This window comes from Bison bison, unplaced genomic scaffold (assembly GCF_000754665.1).
Source record: "Bison bison bison isolate TAMUID 2011002044 unplaced genomic scaffold, Bison_UMD1.0 scf7180017864216, whole genome shotgun sequence".
NCBI lineage: Eukaryota > Metazoa > Chordata > Mammalia > Artiodactyla > Bovidae > Bison > Bison bison.
In genome coordinates, this window is record NW_011494788.1 from 893,340 (window position 1) to 913,254 (window position 19,915).

At 35.1% G+C, this 19,915-nt stretch overlaps 1 protein-coding gene across 2 annotated transcripts in view; it reads right to left on the minus strand.

Annotated features, from left to right (window-relative positions):
- Positions 1–3,113: 3,113 nt before the first annotated feature.
- The window catches only part of PHF14 (PHD finger protein 14), a 201,063-nt gene continuing 184,261 nt past the window's right edge, over positions 3,114–19,915 (minus strand). Inside the window, exons 19-20 of one of the 2 annotated variants that reach the window (XM_010845425.1) lie at positions 3,833–3,884; positions 3,114–3,313 (exon numbers count right to left, since the gene is read on the minus strand). In XM_010845425.1, the coding sequence (XP_010843727.1) occupies positions 3,865–3,884 (20 nt within the window). In that variant the 3' untranslated portion in view covers positions 3,114–3,313; positions 3,833–3,864. The remainder of the gene's footprint in view (positions 3,314–3,832; positions 3,885–19,915) is intronic. The other variant, XM_010845426.1, reaches the window with a different exon arrangement.

The window sequence follows — 19,915 nt, forward strand, 5'->3', positions numbered from 1 at the left end:
ACAGCTCATGAGAAACGCTGGGCTGGAGGAAGCACAAGTTGGAATCAAGATTGCCAGGAGAAATATCAATAACCTCAGATATGCAGATGACACTACCCTTATGGCAGAAAACGAAGAACTAAAGAGCCTCCTGATAAAAGTGAAAGAGGAGAGTGAAAAAGTTGGCTTAAAACTCAACATTCAGAAAACTAAAGATCATGGCATCTGGTCCCATCACTTCATGGCAAATAGATGGGTAAACAGTGGAAACAGTGACAGACTTTATTTTGGGGGGACTCCAAAATCACTGCAGATTGTGACTGCAGCCCTGAAATTAAAAGATGGTTGCTCCTTAGGAGAAAACTACGATCAACCTGGACAGCATATTAAAAAGCAGAGACATTACTTTGCCAACAAAGATCCATCTTGTCAAAGCTATGGTTTTTCCAGTAGTCATGTATGGATGTGAGAGTTGGATTATAAAGAAAGCTGAGCTCCAAAGAGTTGATGCTTTTGAACTGTGGTGTTGGAGAAGACTCTTGAGGGTCCCTTGGACTGCAAGGAGATCCAACCAGTCCATCCTAAAGGAAATCAGTCTTGAATATTCCTCAAGAATATTCTTGATGCTGAAGCTGAAGCTCCAATCCTTTGGCCACCTGATGGGAAGAACAGACTCATTGGAAAAGACCCTGATTCTGGGAAAGACCGAAGGCAGGAGGAGAAGCGGACGACAGAGGATGAGATGGTAGGATGGCATCACTGACTCTATGGACATGAGTTTGAGTAAGCTCTGGGAGTTAGTGATGGACAGGGAAGCCTGGCATGCAGCAGTCAGTCCATGGGGTAGCAAAGAGTCAGACACGACTGAGCGACTGAACTGAATTAAAATGAGCCTGAGGTATGTTATGGCAACCTGAGCTAGTACAAGTTATATGCTCTATAAAACAATACATAATATGTAAAATTTGATTTAAATACAATGACCAGCTTAATCAGTCATATAATGTGGGCAGTCTTTTAGCATTATAACAAGATATATGTGTATATATTTATGGCATAAATGTATAAACCCTAAAAATTTTGATAAATTCATGTGGAAAATTTTCCCTAAAGAAATTTATAGTGATTTACTTTATTACACATTGTCCATAAGCCAAGGGGTATACAAATATTTTAGAATATTTCTATAATGGAAAATTGGAGTTTTAAATGCATAAAGGTTTTACTTAGATATATTTAAAATGTCTGTTGAATAGCTGAGTGTCCCTGAGATTCTCACACTCAACAACTTTTTTTAGAAATGTAAGTATTATGAGATGAGATGACAGTACACTAGTAACTAGTTTACTGAAAAAATATGGCCAAAAAGTTACTGAAAAATTGGTGAGAAGCAGTAAGATGCTTTCATAGTTGTTGTTCCATCATAATTCAGTGTAGAAAATATAAAGCAGGTTTTTCATGTTTTAGGGGAAGTGGGCTGGTAATTATTCCACTTATTTTACTGAAGTCAAAGTTTGCAAATTGAATTAAGCATGGTTAAGAAGAAAAATAATTAAACGGGACATAGCAGGTGGTAAATAAGATTCTAAAAAGAAAGATTGTGTTTTGGGGGAATGATAGTGAATTGAAAGAGATGATGCTAGTAGGTATTTCACAATGATTAAATGTGGTATTCTGGGGTGAGACTGCTTGGGTTTGAAGTTTTGCTCTGCCAATTACAAGTTATATAACCTTGGTTAATTTATTCCCCCTAAGCCTCAAACTTATCATTGGTAAAGCGAAAAAGTAATAATTATCTTTTATGTCAATAGCGTTTATTAGTGGTATAAAAAATACTGTTTAGCAGAGTATCTACAACACAATCAATGTAATAAATGATCATGATGATAAGAATCATGTATTATTGTTTCTTTTCAAAAATGACACCACTAATGTAACTCCAATCTAAGTGAATATGGGTTATTTTGAAATAAACTAATATATATTCCAAAAATAGAGAAAAAAAGGGAGGAGTCAAATTGTATTTGCTTATTCCAAGGGCCCTCTTCAGACCCTGACATGCCTTCTCAGGCTTTTCTTTGGCTCAAAGTCTGCTTCAGAATTCACCACCCAGGGAGTCCAGTGTATGGGATAGAGCTGTTTTCCTGATATCCATTATTTGAGGTTATACACATCAGTGAATGTTCTATCTTGCCTACTTGCAGTTTTCCCCACTTTGGTGTGCTATGATCATAGCTGCCAGCCTGTCCCACTGCCACACCTTTACAGGGCTCCTCAGATACTTGTGATAAAACCATTGCTCCAGGGTAAGTACAATATACAGACTCCATTCTCACAGGGAAGCAGTGTGCGCTCGCATGTTCTTATAAGCTTTCCAAAGTTTTGCTTCTCATTTTAAGAAACTCTGCTTTAAATAATCAAACAAAGGCATCTGCCAAAAAACACTTGGCTCTGCAAATAGCAAGTAGATTTGTTCCTCCTGCTGAGGTTGGCAGATGATAGCTTAGGAATTAGAATCAGGAAAAGTAAAATGTCTGGTTACTGAGAACTCTGAGAAAGATAGGAATCAAAGGAATTTTAGAAAACTCCTAAGCCAAAGAAACACAAGTAGGGAACAAATGTCCAGAAAAAATGTGTAAGGCCTAAGCACATACTAGGTCCTTAGTAAATATCATGTGAATTCAAAATCATGGTACTACTTCTGTCACAGAGAATGTTAAGTTACTATTTCTTTTCAGCCTTTACCTGCAATCCCAGAGTATTATGTGATGTATAAGTTGATGAAATCAGAAAATGATATTTCATCCTGTGGCACTTGCTGGTTTTCAAATGCAAACATTTCCTGTTCATTTTTGAACTATGTTGGATTTCTTTATATTAATAATTGGAATTCTATTAAGGTTCCTGAAGAAGACAACACAGACTTGCAAGCAAAAAAAAAAAAAAAAAAACTTTCAGAGTTTGTTTTTTTTAGGTCATTCACATGTGATAACACTTGGATTACAGATAAGAGGAAATTCTGTCTCTATTCTCAAATTCAGTAGAGAATTAAAAAAATATATTTTAAAGGTCTTTTATACAAATGTTTAAATTGCTCTAAAAAAGCATACAAATTCCAAATGCAAAGTCCCATTTCATTTTCAATGACTTTATTGAGAACATTTTGCAAATTAGATTTTACAGTTTAACATTTTACAATTAGAAATTTCATCTGCTACTACATAAGTTGCAAACTTCTCAAAACACTACAGAAAATCCTTTATTTCTTTGAATTTTTCTGTTCCACGCTGAGCTCCTGAGATATATTTTTTCTTTCAGCTTCATTTTCATCTTCCTGTGAAATAAATTTGGGAAAACATTAAAATACAAACCTTAGAGCATTTAATCACTTATACTTCATACACTTTAACTTTACTTCTCTGAAGAATTAACTATCATGATTCCAGTAATACTAGGGAAAAGGCTATAAACAAAATGGCACAATTATGTAACATTTAAATATTTACAGTGCATGCTGTTTTATACTACATGTTGGCTAAATTTTTCTATGTATTTTTAAAAGCAACTTATTTTATCAATGACCTAAAAATTACTTTTGAAAACACTTGCCACTAAAAAAATATCCTTTTTAGGGGTCAATCAGATATTTTTACTTCACTATTTGATAAAAAAAAATAGTAAATGTAACTTCTGAGACACTTTATGTACATTGGCATTTTTGTCTCATCCAGCAGACTTTCTTGACAGGTCTGCCAATTTCCCAATTACTTGGACCACCATATGTTATCTGAAAATCAGTCAGCTCTAAAATAGGAAACTCTAAAATGGGCATGTCAGGCAATAGAATGCTTACATCTTCTACAGTTTCGATTCTGAGTGGTGGCTTCATAATTCATAGCAGGGTCCTGTGGAACATGGTGAATAAATAAAGTGACATCATAATGTCTGCTTCCATAGGAATGAAATACATCTTATGTTCAATATTAAATGGTGACCTCCAAAGTATAAATGAATGAGAATCTGGAAAAATATGTCACCTTACATTTTATAATCCATCTCATCATCTATGTTCTTTCAATAACACCCAAGTACAAAGCAGTCTTGCTTTCCTAGTATTCCTGAAAGGCCTTTTGTTCTTATTAACTGAAGTAAAACGCATTGTCTAACTCTTCACAAGTTAAAGTATGAGTATCTTAATTTCTTAAGCATCTGTGGACAACAGTAATTATATCAGTATCACCAAACATATAACCCTGTATCTCTTTATCTTCTCATAAAACCAAATTCAATTAAATTAAATAATTACTGAGCTTTGGTTACTAAACTGACTTTATTAAGTAAATGCAAATCAAGATGTGTGTATATATATCTATGTTTTCCATGAAAGACCACATCCTTGCCCATAAATATTAAGGTGGAGAAAGCTTCCTTTATAGACACTGTCTCTAAACTTCAATAGCAACTGTCATTTAGCCTTTGTCAATACCAGAAAAGTAGAAAAGTTATCAATATTATCAGTCAGACTGAATAATTATAGATATGTTGGATACAGAGGATGGGGTTCTGAATATCAATTTAGGTGATGTAATTTTAATGTATTTTTCTACGTATAACAACCACTGAGTGTTTTTTTTTGTTTTTTCAAATTTTCTCTACTGAATAGAGATAGAATGTTGAATTGACTATTGAAAATCTGTTAATGAACAGGTAGTTTTTGGGTTTCCCTGGTGGCTGGCTTCCCAGTAGTAAAGAATCTGCCTGCAATGCAGGAGCTGCAGGAACTGCAGATTTGATCCCTGGTTGGGAAGATCCCCTGGAGGAGGGCATGGTAACCCACTCCAGTATTCTTGCCTGGAGAATCCCATCGATTGAAGAGCCTGGCAGGCTACAGTCCATAGGGTCACAAAGTCCAAACACGATTGAAGCAACTTAGCACACACGCACGCAGTTTCCACTTTAACACTTTAACTCAAACAGAGATTACATTTTAATTACAACCTAATAAAAACCAAATCCTATTCCATATTTTCCACTGTCTTCTTCAGGTGGAACACTGACAGAAAGTGTTACATCAGCAGGTAAAGGTGGCAAGATTTTATTAGGTAGGACTGAATGTGTCTATATGTTGCACAAGGCAAGGTTTTATCTTTATCTTATATTCCTACCATCTAACAGGGCATATTTAGTATCTAGGTGAAGTTCCATAAACGTTTCCTGAACTATTTTAAATACTGGGATAAAGAATGAATAAGAGGTGTGTGCTTTGGAAAAGCAAAATATCCTTCCTTATCTAGTGGTTACACTTCTGAGTTTACTAAAACAGTACTGAAAACAGGAATGAGCAAAAACGTTAGAAGCAACATTAGACAAAATTGCTTTTACCAAATTCATAGTCTTTAAGTTTTGAAAAAAAAAAATGGAGCTTTTATCATGTGAACGGTCTAGTAAGTCCTCACAGCAATATGACTTACTGGTTTAACAAGGTGGTTACCTAGTTTTCCCCTGAGAACTCGGAATTATCTATAATATTTACTTCCATAAATGGCAACCCACTCCAGTACTCTTGCCTGGAAAATCTCATGGATGGAGGAACGTGGTAGGCTACAGTCCATGGGGTCGCAAAGAGTCCGACACGACTGAGTGACGTCACTTTCACTATATAATGTCAGTCTTTTTGTTGAATTTTTCTTAGGAATAAAGTATAGCTAATAAATGCATGTCTAATAGTACCTCCTGTTCAGCATAGGTACAAAAGTTTCTTATGATGAGAGTCTGTCTTAAAATATCTTGCCTTTCTATGCCTTTAAACTATTTATGTAAGTTAGCAAGATACAATCTCTTCTACCTTTGGATAAAAATAGCTGTAATCTGGATATAGATTCCATAAAGGATTATGGAAGTGTAGAGAAGGCATTTAGTCCCACTGATAAGAGTCCCACACAACATAATTGCTGTGGTATAGTATCACCAAAATAATAAAACTAACAGCAATAGATTTTAATCACTATAAACAAAACATCAGAATTAGATATAATAAAACTCCAGAAATGATTTTAGAAGTTGTCTTTTTTTTTTCCAGAAGTGCTAACTTGTATTGCTAATGTTACATTGTCAATTTTTATAAGAACTTTATCAACAGTTCAAAATTAATAAAATCATTAAAATAGTTCAGGCAGCAAATCAAATATCATTCACAAATGACTGCGTAATGAATGAAACTACAAAGAAAGGAAGCTCTTTTACCGAAGTATTTCTTCGCTACCGGATTAATAAAGGCTGACAAAAATTTCTCCTGATAGATGGCAGGTTTTGTCACTCTTTTCTAAGATAAGACATCTGTTTGTTTCCCAGTGAAAGAAGACCCTTGCTACAAGGATCATTTTCTTAGTGACAGCCCTGACAAGTTTGACATTTGTTTCATGAAGTATTCTGAAGCAGCCAACAAGAAAATGTACCCTTTGGGGCTACTGGGAAGTAGACAGGTTTACCTCTTAATGTTTAAGCCTGTTAATTTATACTCCAGAAAACATGTGATTACAGCAACCTTGCAGATCTGCTGTTACATGCGGAATTTCAGGAATACACACACGTAACAGTAACACTCGTAATGCCAAATCATTACACGTGATTCCTTGACCTCCCTGCTCTTTGTACACTGACAGAACTGTTGGAGTGAGGAGAATGTTAATTTCTAGGCATACAGGGACCGTGTAATTATGGACTCATGCTCCAGGTGGCAACATGAGACTAAGAGAGTCATTCAAACAGAAAATAAGTAAAAACGGTGCCATTTTTCATCTAAGCTAGATCCCATAAAACCCAAAAGAGTCTGTTTAAATACTACTCAGCTTGCAGCATCAATTTGGAAGAGGTAGTAGCCTTCTATTTCCCTTTATTTACAAATTTGACTTTTTCTCATAATAGTTGAAAGAATTAATGTCAATAAAACCTATCCATCCCGCTTTTCCTTTCTCTTGAGGTAACCAACTCCAAACAAAGAGCAATTATTTTAGCAACTGGACTTCTTAATGCTCAGGTAGTACCTAGATTCAAAATTACAGTCTATGAATAAAGATGACTCTGTATTTATGCTACAGACTGTCAAGTTTTAAATGATTTCTTTTAAAGGTTGGATTATTCAAAGGGACAAATTTTCCCCATTATTTCATCTTTAAAAATGACTTTATGAGTACCTTTAGAGTAGAGAAATCTGTCAAACATTACCTTAACCAAATAATTAGGGTTAACATTACCAGTAACACATATTAACATCAACCCTTTGGTAAGATGCTTTACAAAGGGCATGTTAATTCTGATTTGTGGTATCCTTCCCAGCAATGCATGAACCTCAGTCTAATACAAAAAACATCAGATAAACACTCTATAAAAGAATTAAACAGTAGAAGATAATAACACTGTAGGAAGCTGGATAAAGGGCAAATGGGAATTATGTGTGCTATTTCTGCAACTTTTGAAAGTGAAAGTTAAGTCACTCAGACATGTCTGACTCTTTGCAACACCGTGGACTGTAGCCTACCAGGCTCCTCCGTCCATGGGATTCTCCAGGCAAAAATACTGGAGTGGGTTGCCATTTTCTTCTCCAGGGGATCTTCCCAACCCAGGGATCGAACCCAGGTCTCCCGCATTGTGGGCAGACGCTTTACCCTCTGAGCCACCAGGGAAACTCCTAAGTTTTGGTAAGTCTAAAATTATTTAAAATAAAAAAAAGATTTAAAAAACAAAATAGAAATGAATACTTGATGAAAGTTTTCTAAATTCAAAGTAAGGGTGATTTATGCACAAAGATTTTATGTAAAAGAAAATTCAAGGTTACTTTAGCCTCTACATTGAAAATATACAGCTAAAATAAATTGTTTATGCTTTCCATTTTTGCACTTAAAATTCCTTTCTTAAGTACCTCAACTGTTTATTATGATGATGCTATTAATTTTTTATTTTCTTGTCTGTGCTTCCAGGCATTTTTCTTACATTTCTACTCACAGTCAGAAAATATAAGCTTTATTTCCAGAAATAAGAAAGCATAATGGGAGATTGTTTTCAAAGAGAATGATGTCAGCTGTTTTCATTTTATAGCAGCAGACAAAGACATATGGTGGGAACTGTAAAATAAAGTGAGAAAGTACAACTAAGCACTAAAATATTTCTATTATCTTTTGATATTTTCTTTAGATTTTAAATATTCCTTTAATCAGAAGAGTTTCTATAATCAGATTCAAATTAATAGTTGAAATTATCTGTATGCTTTAACTATGATCCTTCCAAAACTTCCAGTAAAAAATATGAAGACACACTTAAGCTGTTAATTGTAGAGTAAGTATAGAAAAGCAATATATAATATACTCTAATCTGTGGTCAAAAATTACTCTTTTACTTATTTAAAACATACCAGATGTAACTCTCAACAGCATTTAAAATTATGCTTTTAATACTGAAAATATGCTAGTGCTGCACAATGGGAAAAATTTATCTTAATAACTGAAAAAATTCTGATGATAATGAAAATGTTTTAGGCAAAAACGAGCATGCTGCATGCTTCAGACTAAAATTAATTAGAGTTTTTAACGTTTTACAATTCCACCATAATTCTTTAAATGGTGCATTTACTTCATGGCAATAAACACTTGGATCATTAAGTAAAGTGCAAAATGTGTGTGATGTGCTACATTTAATAACCTTTGGCCCTTTTTTCTGTTCTTCTGGCATTCAGTTTTCCAATGCATTGAATAAGCAATTGAAGACCACAATTAAATTTCCTGACATTGCATATTTGAGATTCTTATTTCATTTAATACAAAAGGCAATTAGTCTACCATTTTACAACTGAATCCTAACTTTAGTGGGCCGTGATAAAGATACTGAAATGAACTTACAAGAAATGCTTAATTAAATTTACAGTAAAAAGCAAAAGAGGTTTTTTTCTTATGACAGAAGTTGCATATTTAATTAGAAAGTCTATGGCTACACTGTAAAATTACAGTAACCTGGGAAGTTCTCAGTGAACCTAGTTCAAACATAAATGTTGCTAAATAAGATGGAGCTATTTTATAAATTTCTACCTTTTTCTCTACTTAGTGATTCAACAAAAGATAGTTAAATATTGTTTAATATTGTAATATTATCTAATATGGTAATATTACCTAATGTTACAAACTCATGGGCTTTATGTTAATAGCAAGTATAATACATACATAAAAGGACAATGAGTGCTCAGTCATGTCCGACTCTTTGCGACCCCATGGACTGTAGCTCTCCAGGCTCTGTCCATGGAATTTTCCAGGTAAGAATACTGGAGAGGTTTGCCATTTGCTACTCCAGGGGACCTTCCTGACCCAGGGATCGAACCTGTGTCTCCTGCATGGGCAGGTGAATTCTTTAACCCTGTGCCACCTGGGAAGCCCCAAAGGGATGGTAATAAATTTCTAATTTCATGTGTGAGTATATATGAATTTTATATCTCATTTATTTCATTTATTAACCATCATATCTCTCCATCTGTGATTGTGGAGATCTAGTTAAGTTTGCCCTTTTAAATCTTTAGTTGAGTAGGTTTGTCCTTCTAAATCTTTAGTTTCTCTTGTTACCTTTAACTTCCTTGTGGTGTTTTTTGATGGCATGGAAATGGGATAGTTAAAAATAAGGCTTTGGATTTCCCATGTATGATTTGAGATCGAGAGAATTCCTGTGACCTGGGAAGAAAGGCCCTAAGGACGGGTCAGCCATTTGGGGAGGGCATATTAAAAGGAGATGGAAAACAGTAAGTGCAAGATAAGAGTCTGGCAAAATCGAATTAAAAAAACAAAAATGAATGATGGATGGTAAGTGTGAGTTAGGGCAGACACTTAATGAGTATAAACCTAATTCTATAAGCTTATATCTTCCCATAAACATTAAAAAAAAAAAGCACAACTTTGAATTTTTAGGTATTTAGCAGGTTGCTAACCTGCTGGGCCTAGAAATTTTAATCATATTCTTTTCTTCTCTGACAGATGAGTTCTTGTATAAGGCATATGTCTGATAACCCCTGCAGAACTTATAATCTTAAAGATAATAAATTTTCCTTCTCTGGTAGGCTTCTAATATCTAGGAAATAAAAGTGTACACCAGAAATCAAATTCTATAATGGGGCAATATATTTTCAAATGAGAACAGCACAAATCCAATGTGTATGAATTAAAAGATTATGTTATATTAAGATATAACATTTTAAGAGGCTCTTCAGAAAGTATTTTTTGCATAAATTATCTATTATTCACTAAATGTAACATTACAAAAATCCTAAATGTGCTAATATTTAAAGATAATAAATATGAATTTTTACTTTTCCCACAGGTATTCAAGAAGAGAGATTTCTAAATTTATGTTGTTTGATTTTTTTCTGTCCTAAACATACACATACAAGATTAAATTTCATCAAGCAAAAATGAGGCAAAAATAATGTCTAAAAATGTTTGAGGTAAAAAAGCTCATCAGTAAAATAATAGTTCCACAGCTAAGAAATTTCTAGGTTGTATAAAAATCAGTGACTGACTCATTAAACTTTCCAGTCACACATGCACTGTTTTATGACTGGAAATTATTCAGCAATAAATGAGTTCCTTATACAAGCTGGAAAAAACTTATATGTAGCATATTTATATTTATTAATATAAGCAATAACCATTGATATTGGAATTGGCCATTGTGGAAGAAGTGACTTCTTCAGTAATATGTGACAGCATTTTGTTTATCCTTTACAATATGATGAGAAGTTTAATGCAGGCATTTTACATATATAATATTAAAAGGATTTTGGTGGAGGAGATCAAGATGGCAGAGTAGAGGGATATGGAGCTCACCTGATGTGTATGTGTGAGAGAGAGAGAGTCACTCAGTTGTGTCTGACTCTTTGTGACCCCATGGACTGTAGCCCACCAGGATTGTGTCCATTGGGATTCTCCAGGCAAGAATACTGAAGTGGTTCACCATATCCTCCTCCAGGGGATCTTCCCAACCCATGGATTGAACCCAGGTCTCCTGCACTTCCTGATGGATTATTTACTGTCTGAGCCACCAGGGAAACCCTGACCTGCTCTAACAAATATATAAAAATATATTCTTTTAGTTTTCGCTTATCTGAGAAATTCTTTTTTTTTAAATTTACTTATTATTGTTGTATTAGATGCTCAGTCATGTCTGACTCTTTGTGACTCCGTGGACTGGAGCCTGCCAGGCTCCTCTGTCCATGGAATTCTCCAAGCAAGAATACTGGAGTGGGTTGCTATGCCCTTTTCCAGGGGATCCTCTCAACCCAAGGATTGAACATGGGTTCCCTCACAGCTCAGTTGGTAAAGAATTTGCCTGCAATGCAGGAAACCTGGCTTCAATTCCTGGGTTGGGAAGATCCCCTGGAGAAGGAAATGGCAATCCACTCCAGTATTCTTGCCTGGAAAATCCCAGACAGAGAAGCCTGGCAGGCTATAGTCTATGGAGTCGCAAGAGTCAGACATGTCTTAGCAACTAAACCACCAACCACCACCACCTCCCATATTGCAGGCAGATTCTTTACCATTTGAGCTACCCTAGAGGTTAGTCAAGGCTATGGTTTTTCCAGTGGTCATGCATGGATGTGACAGTTGGACTGTGAAGAAAGCTGAGCGCTGAAGAATTGATGCTTTTGAACTGTGGTGTTGGAGAAGACTCTTGAGAGTCCCTTGGAGAGATCCAACCAGTCCATTCTAAAGGAGATCAGTCCTGGGTGTTCATGGGAAGGACTGATGCTAAAGCTGAAACTCCACTACTTTGGCCACCTCATGAGAAGAGTTGACTCATTGGAAAAGACTCTGATGCTGGGAGGGATTGGAGGCAGCAGGAGAAGGAGATGACAGAGGATGAGATGGCTGGATGGCATCACTGACTCGATGGACATGAGTCTGGGTGAACTCTGGGAGCTGGTGATGGACAGGGAGGCCTGGCGTGCTGCAATTCATGGGGTCGCAAAGAGTTGGACACGACTGAGCGGCTGAACTGAACTGAACTTAGAGGTTAGTTAGCTCTATGAATACTAAACCAATCCTAAAAGAAATATCTAAAGGTCTTCACTAAATGGAAAAGAAGGAAGTATCTACATTAAAGGCAAATAAATAAAAGGACTGAAGATTACTTAAATAAGTCAGTGCAAATATTAACAATAAAAAACAATGAAAAAATTCTGTGAAAGTAATTATAACTACAATGAGCAGCAAAAGGATAAAAATTAAGATGTAAAATAGGACATCATAAAATGTAGGGAGGGAAGTAAGAAAAATGTAGATCTTTTAGAATATTTGAGTTTATATGACTACCAGTTGAAAGCAAGTAGGTAAGCTATGGGTTAATATACTTGAAAACCAGGATAATCACAAATCAAAAACATGCAGGAACTTCACAAAAATCAAAAAGAAAGGAACTATAGCATAATAGAAAAGAAAACTATCAAACCACAAGAGAAAAACAAAAAGAAGACAGGGATAAAGAAGGAATACAAAGGAATCAACTGGAAAACAAGATTTAAAATGGCAATAAATAATTATCAATAAATAATTTAAAGGTAAATGGACTAAATTCTCCAATCAAGACACAGAGTGGCAGACGAGATAATAAAACAAAAACCCACAATATACTGCCTACAGGAGATTCTCTTTAGGGAAGAAAATGTATACATTGAAAGCAAGGGGATAGAAAAAGGTGTTTCATGCAAACGGAAATGACAAAGCAAAAGTAGCAATATTCATATCAGACAAAACAGACTTTAAAAGAAAGGCCATAAAGAAAGATAAAGGAGACTACATAATGATAGAAAGATCAATTCAAGAAGAGGTGTATAAGCACCCATTATAGAAGTGTTTAAATACATACATAATAACAGACATAAAGGGACAAACTAATGGGAATTCAATAAGGCAATGGAGATCCTAAATGACACACTAGAACAGACTTAATTGAGATCTCTAGGATAATACATCTAAAAAGACCAGAATATATATTCTTTTCAAGTGCATATGGAACATTCTCTAGGATAAATATATCCTTTACATACTAGGACACAAAACAAACCTCCATAAATTAGGAGGATGGAAATTATTTCAAATATCTTTTGTAACTACGACATGAAACTAGAAATCAATAACAGAAAGAGAAACAAGGGGGAAAAATGATTACATGGAGACTAAACAAAATGTTACTAAAAAATCAGTGAGTCAATGATGAAATCAAAGAGGAAATAAAAAATATCTTGAGATAGATGACAATAAAACACAACCATACAAAATCTATGGGGCACAGCAAAAGTCGTTCTAAGCAATCCTGAGAAAAAAGAACAAAGCTGGAGGTATAACATTTCCAGACTTCAGACAACACTATAGAGCTACAGTAATTAAAACAGCATGGTGTTGGCACAAAAGCAGACAGAGATCAATGGAACAGAAAAGAGAACACAGAAATAAGCCCGTATGCCGTTGGTCAATTAGTCTTCTTCAACAAAGGTGACATATATAATGGAGAAAGACATTTTCTTCAGCAAGTGGTGTTTGGAAAGCTGGACAGCCACATGTTAATAAAGTTAGAACAGTCATTCACACCATTTACAAAATTAAACTCAAAGTGACTTAAAGACTTATTAAGACATGAACCATAAAACTTCTAGAAGAGAACACAGGCAAAATATTCTCTGACATAAATTGTACCAATGTTTTCTTAAGTCAATCTCCCAGGGCAAAAAGCAATAAAAGCAAAGATAAACAAATGGGCCCTAATCAAACTTATAAGCTTTTCCACAGCAAGAAAAGAGAAGAGTTAGTTGCTCAGTTGTTTCCAGCTCTTTGCAACCCCATGGACTATATATAGCCCATCAGGCTCCTCTCTGTCCATGGAATTCTCCAGAAGGGAATGGGTAGCCATTCGCTTCTCCAGGGGATCTTCCTGGCCACGGATTGAAATGAGGTGTCCTGCACTGCAGGCAGATTCTTTACCACTGGAGCCACAAGGAAACCATAAACAAAATGAAAAAACAACCTACGGACTGGGAGAAAATATTTCCAAATGATGTGACTGACAAGGGCTTGATTTCCAAAATATACAAACAACTCATACAACTCAGGGCTTCCTGGTGGCTCAGTGGTAAAGAATTGGCCTGCCAATGCAGTAGATGCAGGTTTGATCCCTGGATCAGGAAGACCCTTGGAGAAGGAAATGGCAACCCATTCCAGTATTCTTGCTTGCCAAATTCCATGGACAGAGAAGTCTGGCGGTTTACAGTCCACAGGGTTGCAGGAAGTCAGATACAACTTAGCGACTAAATAACAACAACATACAACTCAGTAACAAAAAAACAACCCAATCAAAAAATGGGCAGAAGACCTAAATAGATATTTCTCCAAAGACATACAGATGACCAACAAGTACATGAAAAGATTTTCAACACTGCCAATTATTAGAGAAATGCCAATCAAAACTATATTGAAGTATCATCTCACACAGTTCAGAATAGTTATCATGAAAAAGTTTACAAATACTAAATGCTGAAGAGGGTTTGGTGAAAAGGAAACGCTCCTACACTGCTGGTGGGAATGTAAATTGGTACAGCCACTATGGAAAATAGTATGTGTTCCTTAAAAACCTAAAAATAGTTACCCTATGATCTAGCAATCCCACTTCTGCTCATATATCCAGAAAAGACAAAACTCAAATTTGAAAAGACACATGCACCCTAATGCTCATAGCAGCACTATTTACAGTAGCCATGGAAACAACATTAGTGTCCATCAACAGATGAATGGATAAAGAAGTGGTACATTTATACAATGGAATATTACTCATCCACAAAAAGAATGAAATAATGCCATTTGCAGCAACATGGGTGAACCCACAGAATATCATACTAAGCAAAATAAGGCAGAAAGAGAAAGATGAATACCATATGATAAAACTTGTGGAATCTAAAAAAAAACGATACAAATGAACTTATTTACAATATAGAAATAGACTCACAGACATAGAAAACTTACGGTTACCAAAAGGGAAAGGGGTAGGGGGAAGATAAGTTAGGAGTATGGCATTAACAGATACACACTACCATTTGTAAAATAGATAAACAAAAAGGATTTACTCTACAGCACAGGGAACTATATTCAATATCTTTTAATAGCCTATAATAGAAAGGCATAAAAAATTTATTGTGTATAAATATGTGTATAACCAAATTGCTCTGCTGTACATGTGAACCTAGCACAATATTATAAATTAATATTAAATTAAAGAATTATAAGCCCAGGTCCAGATGGCTTCACAGCTGAATTCTACCAAAAATTTAGAGAAGAGCTAACACCTATCCTGCTCAAACTCTTCCAGAAAATTGCAGAGGAAGGTAAACTTCCAAACTCATTCTAGGAGGCCACCATCACCCTAATACCAAAACATGACAAAGATGCCACAAAAAAAGAAAACTACAGGCCAATATCACTGAAGAACATAGATGCAAAAATCCTTAACAAAATTCTAGCAATCAGAATCCAACAACACATTAAAAAGATCACACACCATGACGAAGTGGGCTTTATCCCAGGGATGCAAGGGACTCTTCAATATCCGCAAATCAATCAATGTAATACACCACATTAACAAATTGAAAAATAAAAGACATTTGATTATCTCAATAGATGCAGAGAAAGCCTTTGACAAAATTCAACATCCATTTATGATAAAAAAAACTCTCCAGAAAGCAGGAACAGAAGGAACATACCTCAACATAATAAAAGCTATATATGACAAACCCACAGCAAACATTATTCTCAATGGTGAAAAATTGAAAGCATTTCCCCTAAAGTCAGGAACAAGACAAGGGTGCCCACTTTCACTACTACTATTCAACATAGTTTTGGAAGTTTTGGCCACAGCAATCAGAGCAGAAAAAGAAATAAAAGGAATCCAAATTGGAAAAGAAGAAGTAAAACTCTCACTGTTTGCATATGACATGATCCTCTACATCAGATCAGATCAGATCAGATCAGTCACTCAGTCGTGTCTGACTCTTTGCGACCCCAAATCCTCTACATAGAAAACCCTAAAGATGCCATCAGAAAATTACTAGAGCTAATCAATGAATATAGTAAAGTTGCAGGATATAAAATCAACACACAGAAATCCCTTGCATTCCTATACACTAATAATGAGAAAATAGAAAGAGAAATTAAGGAAACAATTCCATTCACCATTGCAATAAAAAGAATAAAACACTTAGGAATATATCTACCTAAAGAAACTAAAGACCTATATATAGAAAACTATAAAACACTGGTGAAAGAAATCAAAGAGGACACTAATAGATGGAGAAATATACCATGTTTATGGATCGGAAGAATCAATATAGTGAAAATGAGTATACTACCCAAAGCAATCTATAGGTTCAATGCAATCCCTATCAAGCTACCAACGGTATTTTTCACAGAGCTAGAACAAATAATTTCACAATTTGTATGGAAATACAAAAAACCTCAAATAGCCAAAGCAATCTTGAGGAAGAAGAAAGGAAGTGGAGGAATCAAACTGCCTGACTTTAGGCTCTAGTACAAAGCCACAGTCATCAAGACAGTATGGTACTGGCACAAAGACAGAAATATAGATCAATGGAACAAAATAGAAAGCCCAGAGATAAATCCACGCACCTATGGACACCTTATCTTTGACAAAGGAGGCAAGAACATAAAATAGAGAAAAGACAATCTCTTTAACAAGTGGTGCTGGGAAAACTGGTCAGCCACTTGTAAAAGAATGAAACTAGAACATTTTCTAACACCATACACAAAAATAAACTCAAAACGGATTAAAGATTAAATGTAAGACCAGAAACTATAAAACTCCTAGAGGAGAACATAGGCAAAACACTCTCCGACATACATCACAGCAGGATCCTCTACGACCTACCTCCCAGAATATTGGAAATAAAAGCAAAAATAAACAAATGGGACCTAATTAAAATTAAAAGCTTCTGCACAACAAAGGAAACTCTAAGCAAGGTGAAAAGACAGCCTTCAGAATGGGAGAAAACAATAGCAAATGAAGCAACTGACAAATAATTAGTCTCAAAAATATACAAGCACCTCCTGCAGCTCAATTCCAGAAAAATAAATGACCCAATCAAAAAATGGGCCAAAGAACTAAATAAATATTTCTCCAAAGAAGACATACAGATGGCTAACAAACACATGAAAAGATGCTCAACATCACTCATTATCAGAGAAATGCAAATCAAAACCACAATGAGGTACCATTTCACACCAGTCAGAATGGCTGCGATCCAAGTCTACAAGCAATAAATGCTGGAGAGGGTGTGGAGAAAAGGGAACCCTCTTACACTGTTGGTGGGAATGCAAACTAGTACAGCCACTATGGAGAACAGTGTGGAGATTCCTTAAAAAACTGGAAATAGAATGGCCTTATAACCCAGCAATCCCACTGCTGGGCATACACACCAAGGAAACCAGAATGGAAAGAGACACATATATCCCAGTGTTCATCGCAGCACTGTTTATAATAGCCAGGACGTGGAAGCAACCTAGATGTCCATCAGCAGATGAATGGATAAGAAAGCTGTGGTATATATACATGATGAAGTATTATTCAGCCATTAAAAAGAATACATTTGAATCAGTTCTAATGAGGTGGATGAAACTGGAGCCTATTAAACAGAGTGAAGTAAGCCAGAAAGAAAAACACCAATACAGTATACTAACGCATATATATGGAATTTAGGAAGATGGTAATGATAACCCTGTTATACAAGACAGCAAAAGAGACAGATGTATAGAACAGTCTTTTGGACTCTGTGGGAGAGGGAGAGGGTGGGGAGATTTGGGAGAATGGCATTGAAACATGTATAATATCATATAAGAAATGAATCACCAGTCCAGGTTCGATGCAGGATACAGGATGCTTGGGGCTGGTGCACTGGGATGACTCAGAGGTATGGTACAGCGAGGCAGGTGGGAGGGGGGTTCAGGATGGGGAACATGTGTACACCCATGGTGGATTCATGTTGATATATGGCAAAACCACTACAATATTATAAAATAATTAGCCTCAAATTAAAATAAATAAATTTGAAAAAATCCAAGTTAAAAGTTTTAGAAGTAAAAAAAAAATTATACTTCAATTAAAAAAATTTTTTTGCTTAGTCAAGCCCTATAGTTACTATTTACCTAGACTATGTATCAAATCACTGTCAAAGAAGTAGAATTTATATACATGGAAATATCACAATCTTAAAGTGCTATTTTAGAGAAGAGATAGAAGACATTCAAAAAGTGAAAGGTAACACAAACTCCCATAATGAAAATGATGTTATTTATATAATTTGATGTTTAGACTTGATAACTGTCCTATTATATAAGAAGTTATCAAAAGAAGCTGGGTGCTTCATACTCACCGTACATGTTTTTGCAATGCTTTTAAAATCAAATTTGTCTCAACACAAAAAGAACAGATAAGCAAACAGATAAATGATATTTGTTAGATGATTTAGAAATAAGTATACTTATGTTGTAAATACTGTAAAGTTTCTCACCAAAATAATATACAGAGGTTATCAGTTATGAGTAACAGTTTCAGCATTTCTGTGATATGGACAGCTCATTACAGACTCCATACTGTAAACTAGTAAACTGTATTTACTGCTTGCTAGTAAAATCATAAAATCATTCAGAGATACTGAGTTATGTTTCACACATGAAATTCATTGTAGTGTTTTGAGGATTCATGAAGTTTAATAAGAACCATGAGAATCAAACTCAACTCTTAATGGTAAAATAATCTTCTCATTTTACAAGACTCTTCATCCCTTGACTCATATTAAACATTTTTATCTTTTAAAGATAATATTAAGTATTGAAGTAAGTTCTATTCCTAGAAATCCTTCCTTTCTTTGTCTTGCAAAAATGTATTGAACAATGACTGTGTGTCAGACACTGGGAAAGGTACTGGAAATAAAAAGATGAATGAAATGTCTTCTGCCTAGAGGAGCCAGTGTTCCAAAGTGTTAGAAAAGTGAAAGTGAAAGTTGCCCAGTTGGGTCTGACTCTTTACAACCATATAGTTCATGGAATTCTCCAGGCCAGAATACTGGAGTGGGTAGCCTTTCCCTTCTCCAAGAGATCTTCCCAACCCGGGGACTGAACCCAAGTCTCCTGCACTGCAGGTGGATTCTTTGCCAACTGAGCTATCAGGGAAGCCCAATGTGGTAGATAGGCAGTCATATAATTATAGTGCAATGCAGAAAGTATAATTTAAAGTCTATCAGGCATAAAATGTAAAGAGAAAAAACTGAACTATGACAATACATAAAGAGAGTTTTTTTTTTTTTAAAAGAATGAGTTATAGTCTAGAGTTGGGGTATGGCATCAGAATAATATATCCTCCTTCATTCTCTATGATGGGTATTCTGCATCTTTGAAACAAACGCTTCTCAACGTAACTTACAGTGACTACTCTTTTATTAAGTCAACATTAAAGGACTACCTCTTTGAGAAATAAACTTATGCTTAAAAGTGATTTTTTAAAACTTTACTCCCAAGGGAACAGATTAAGTTGCTGCAAATGTCTCTATTTCAAGTTGAATGCTATTTTCCCTAGAGTGAATCCATTAATCTTCTCAGTTTTATTGGAAATTAATAGCTCATTAGACATCCAAGTAACACATTTCCTATGGCACATTAATTTTTCATGAGTGAAAAAAAGTTTAATTTTGCTTCAAAAAAAAAAATAACATTTTAGAAAATTCCACATAGAAATTTTCTCTAGTTGTGGTACTTCATATCAGACAGAATCAAATATAACAGCCACATTTTCTACATTCTGAATTCAAAATAATTGTATAAACACTACTTTGCTCTTAAAAGAAAAGTGTTCA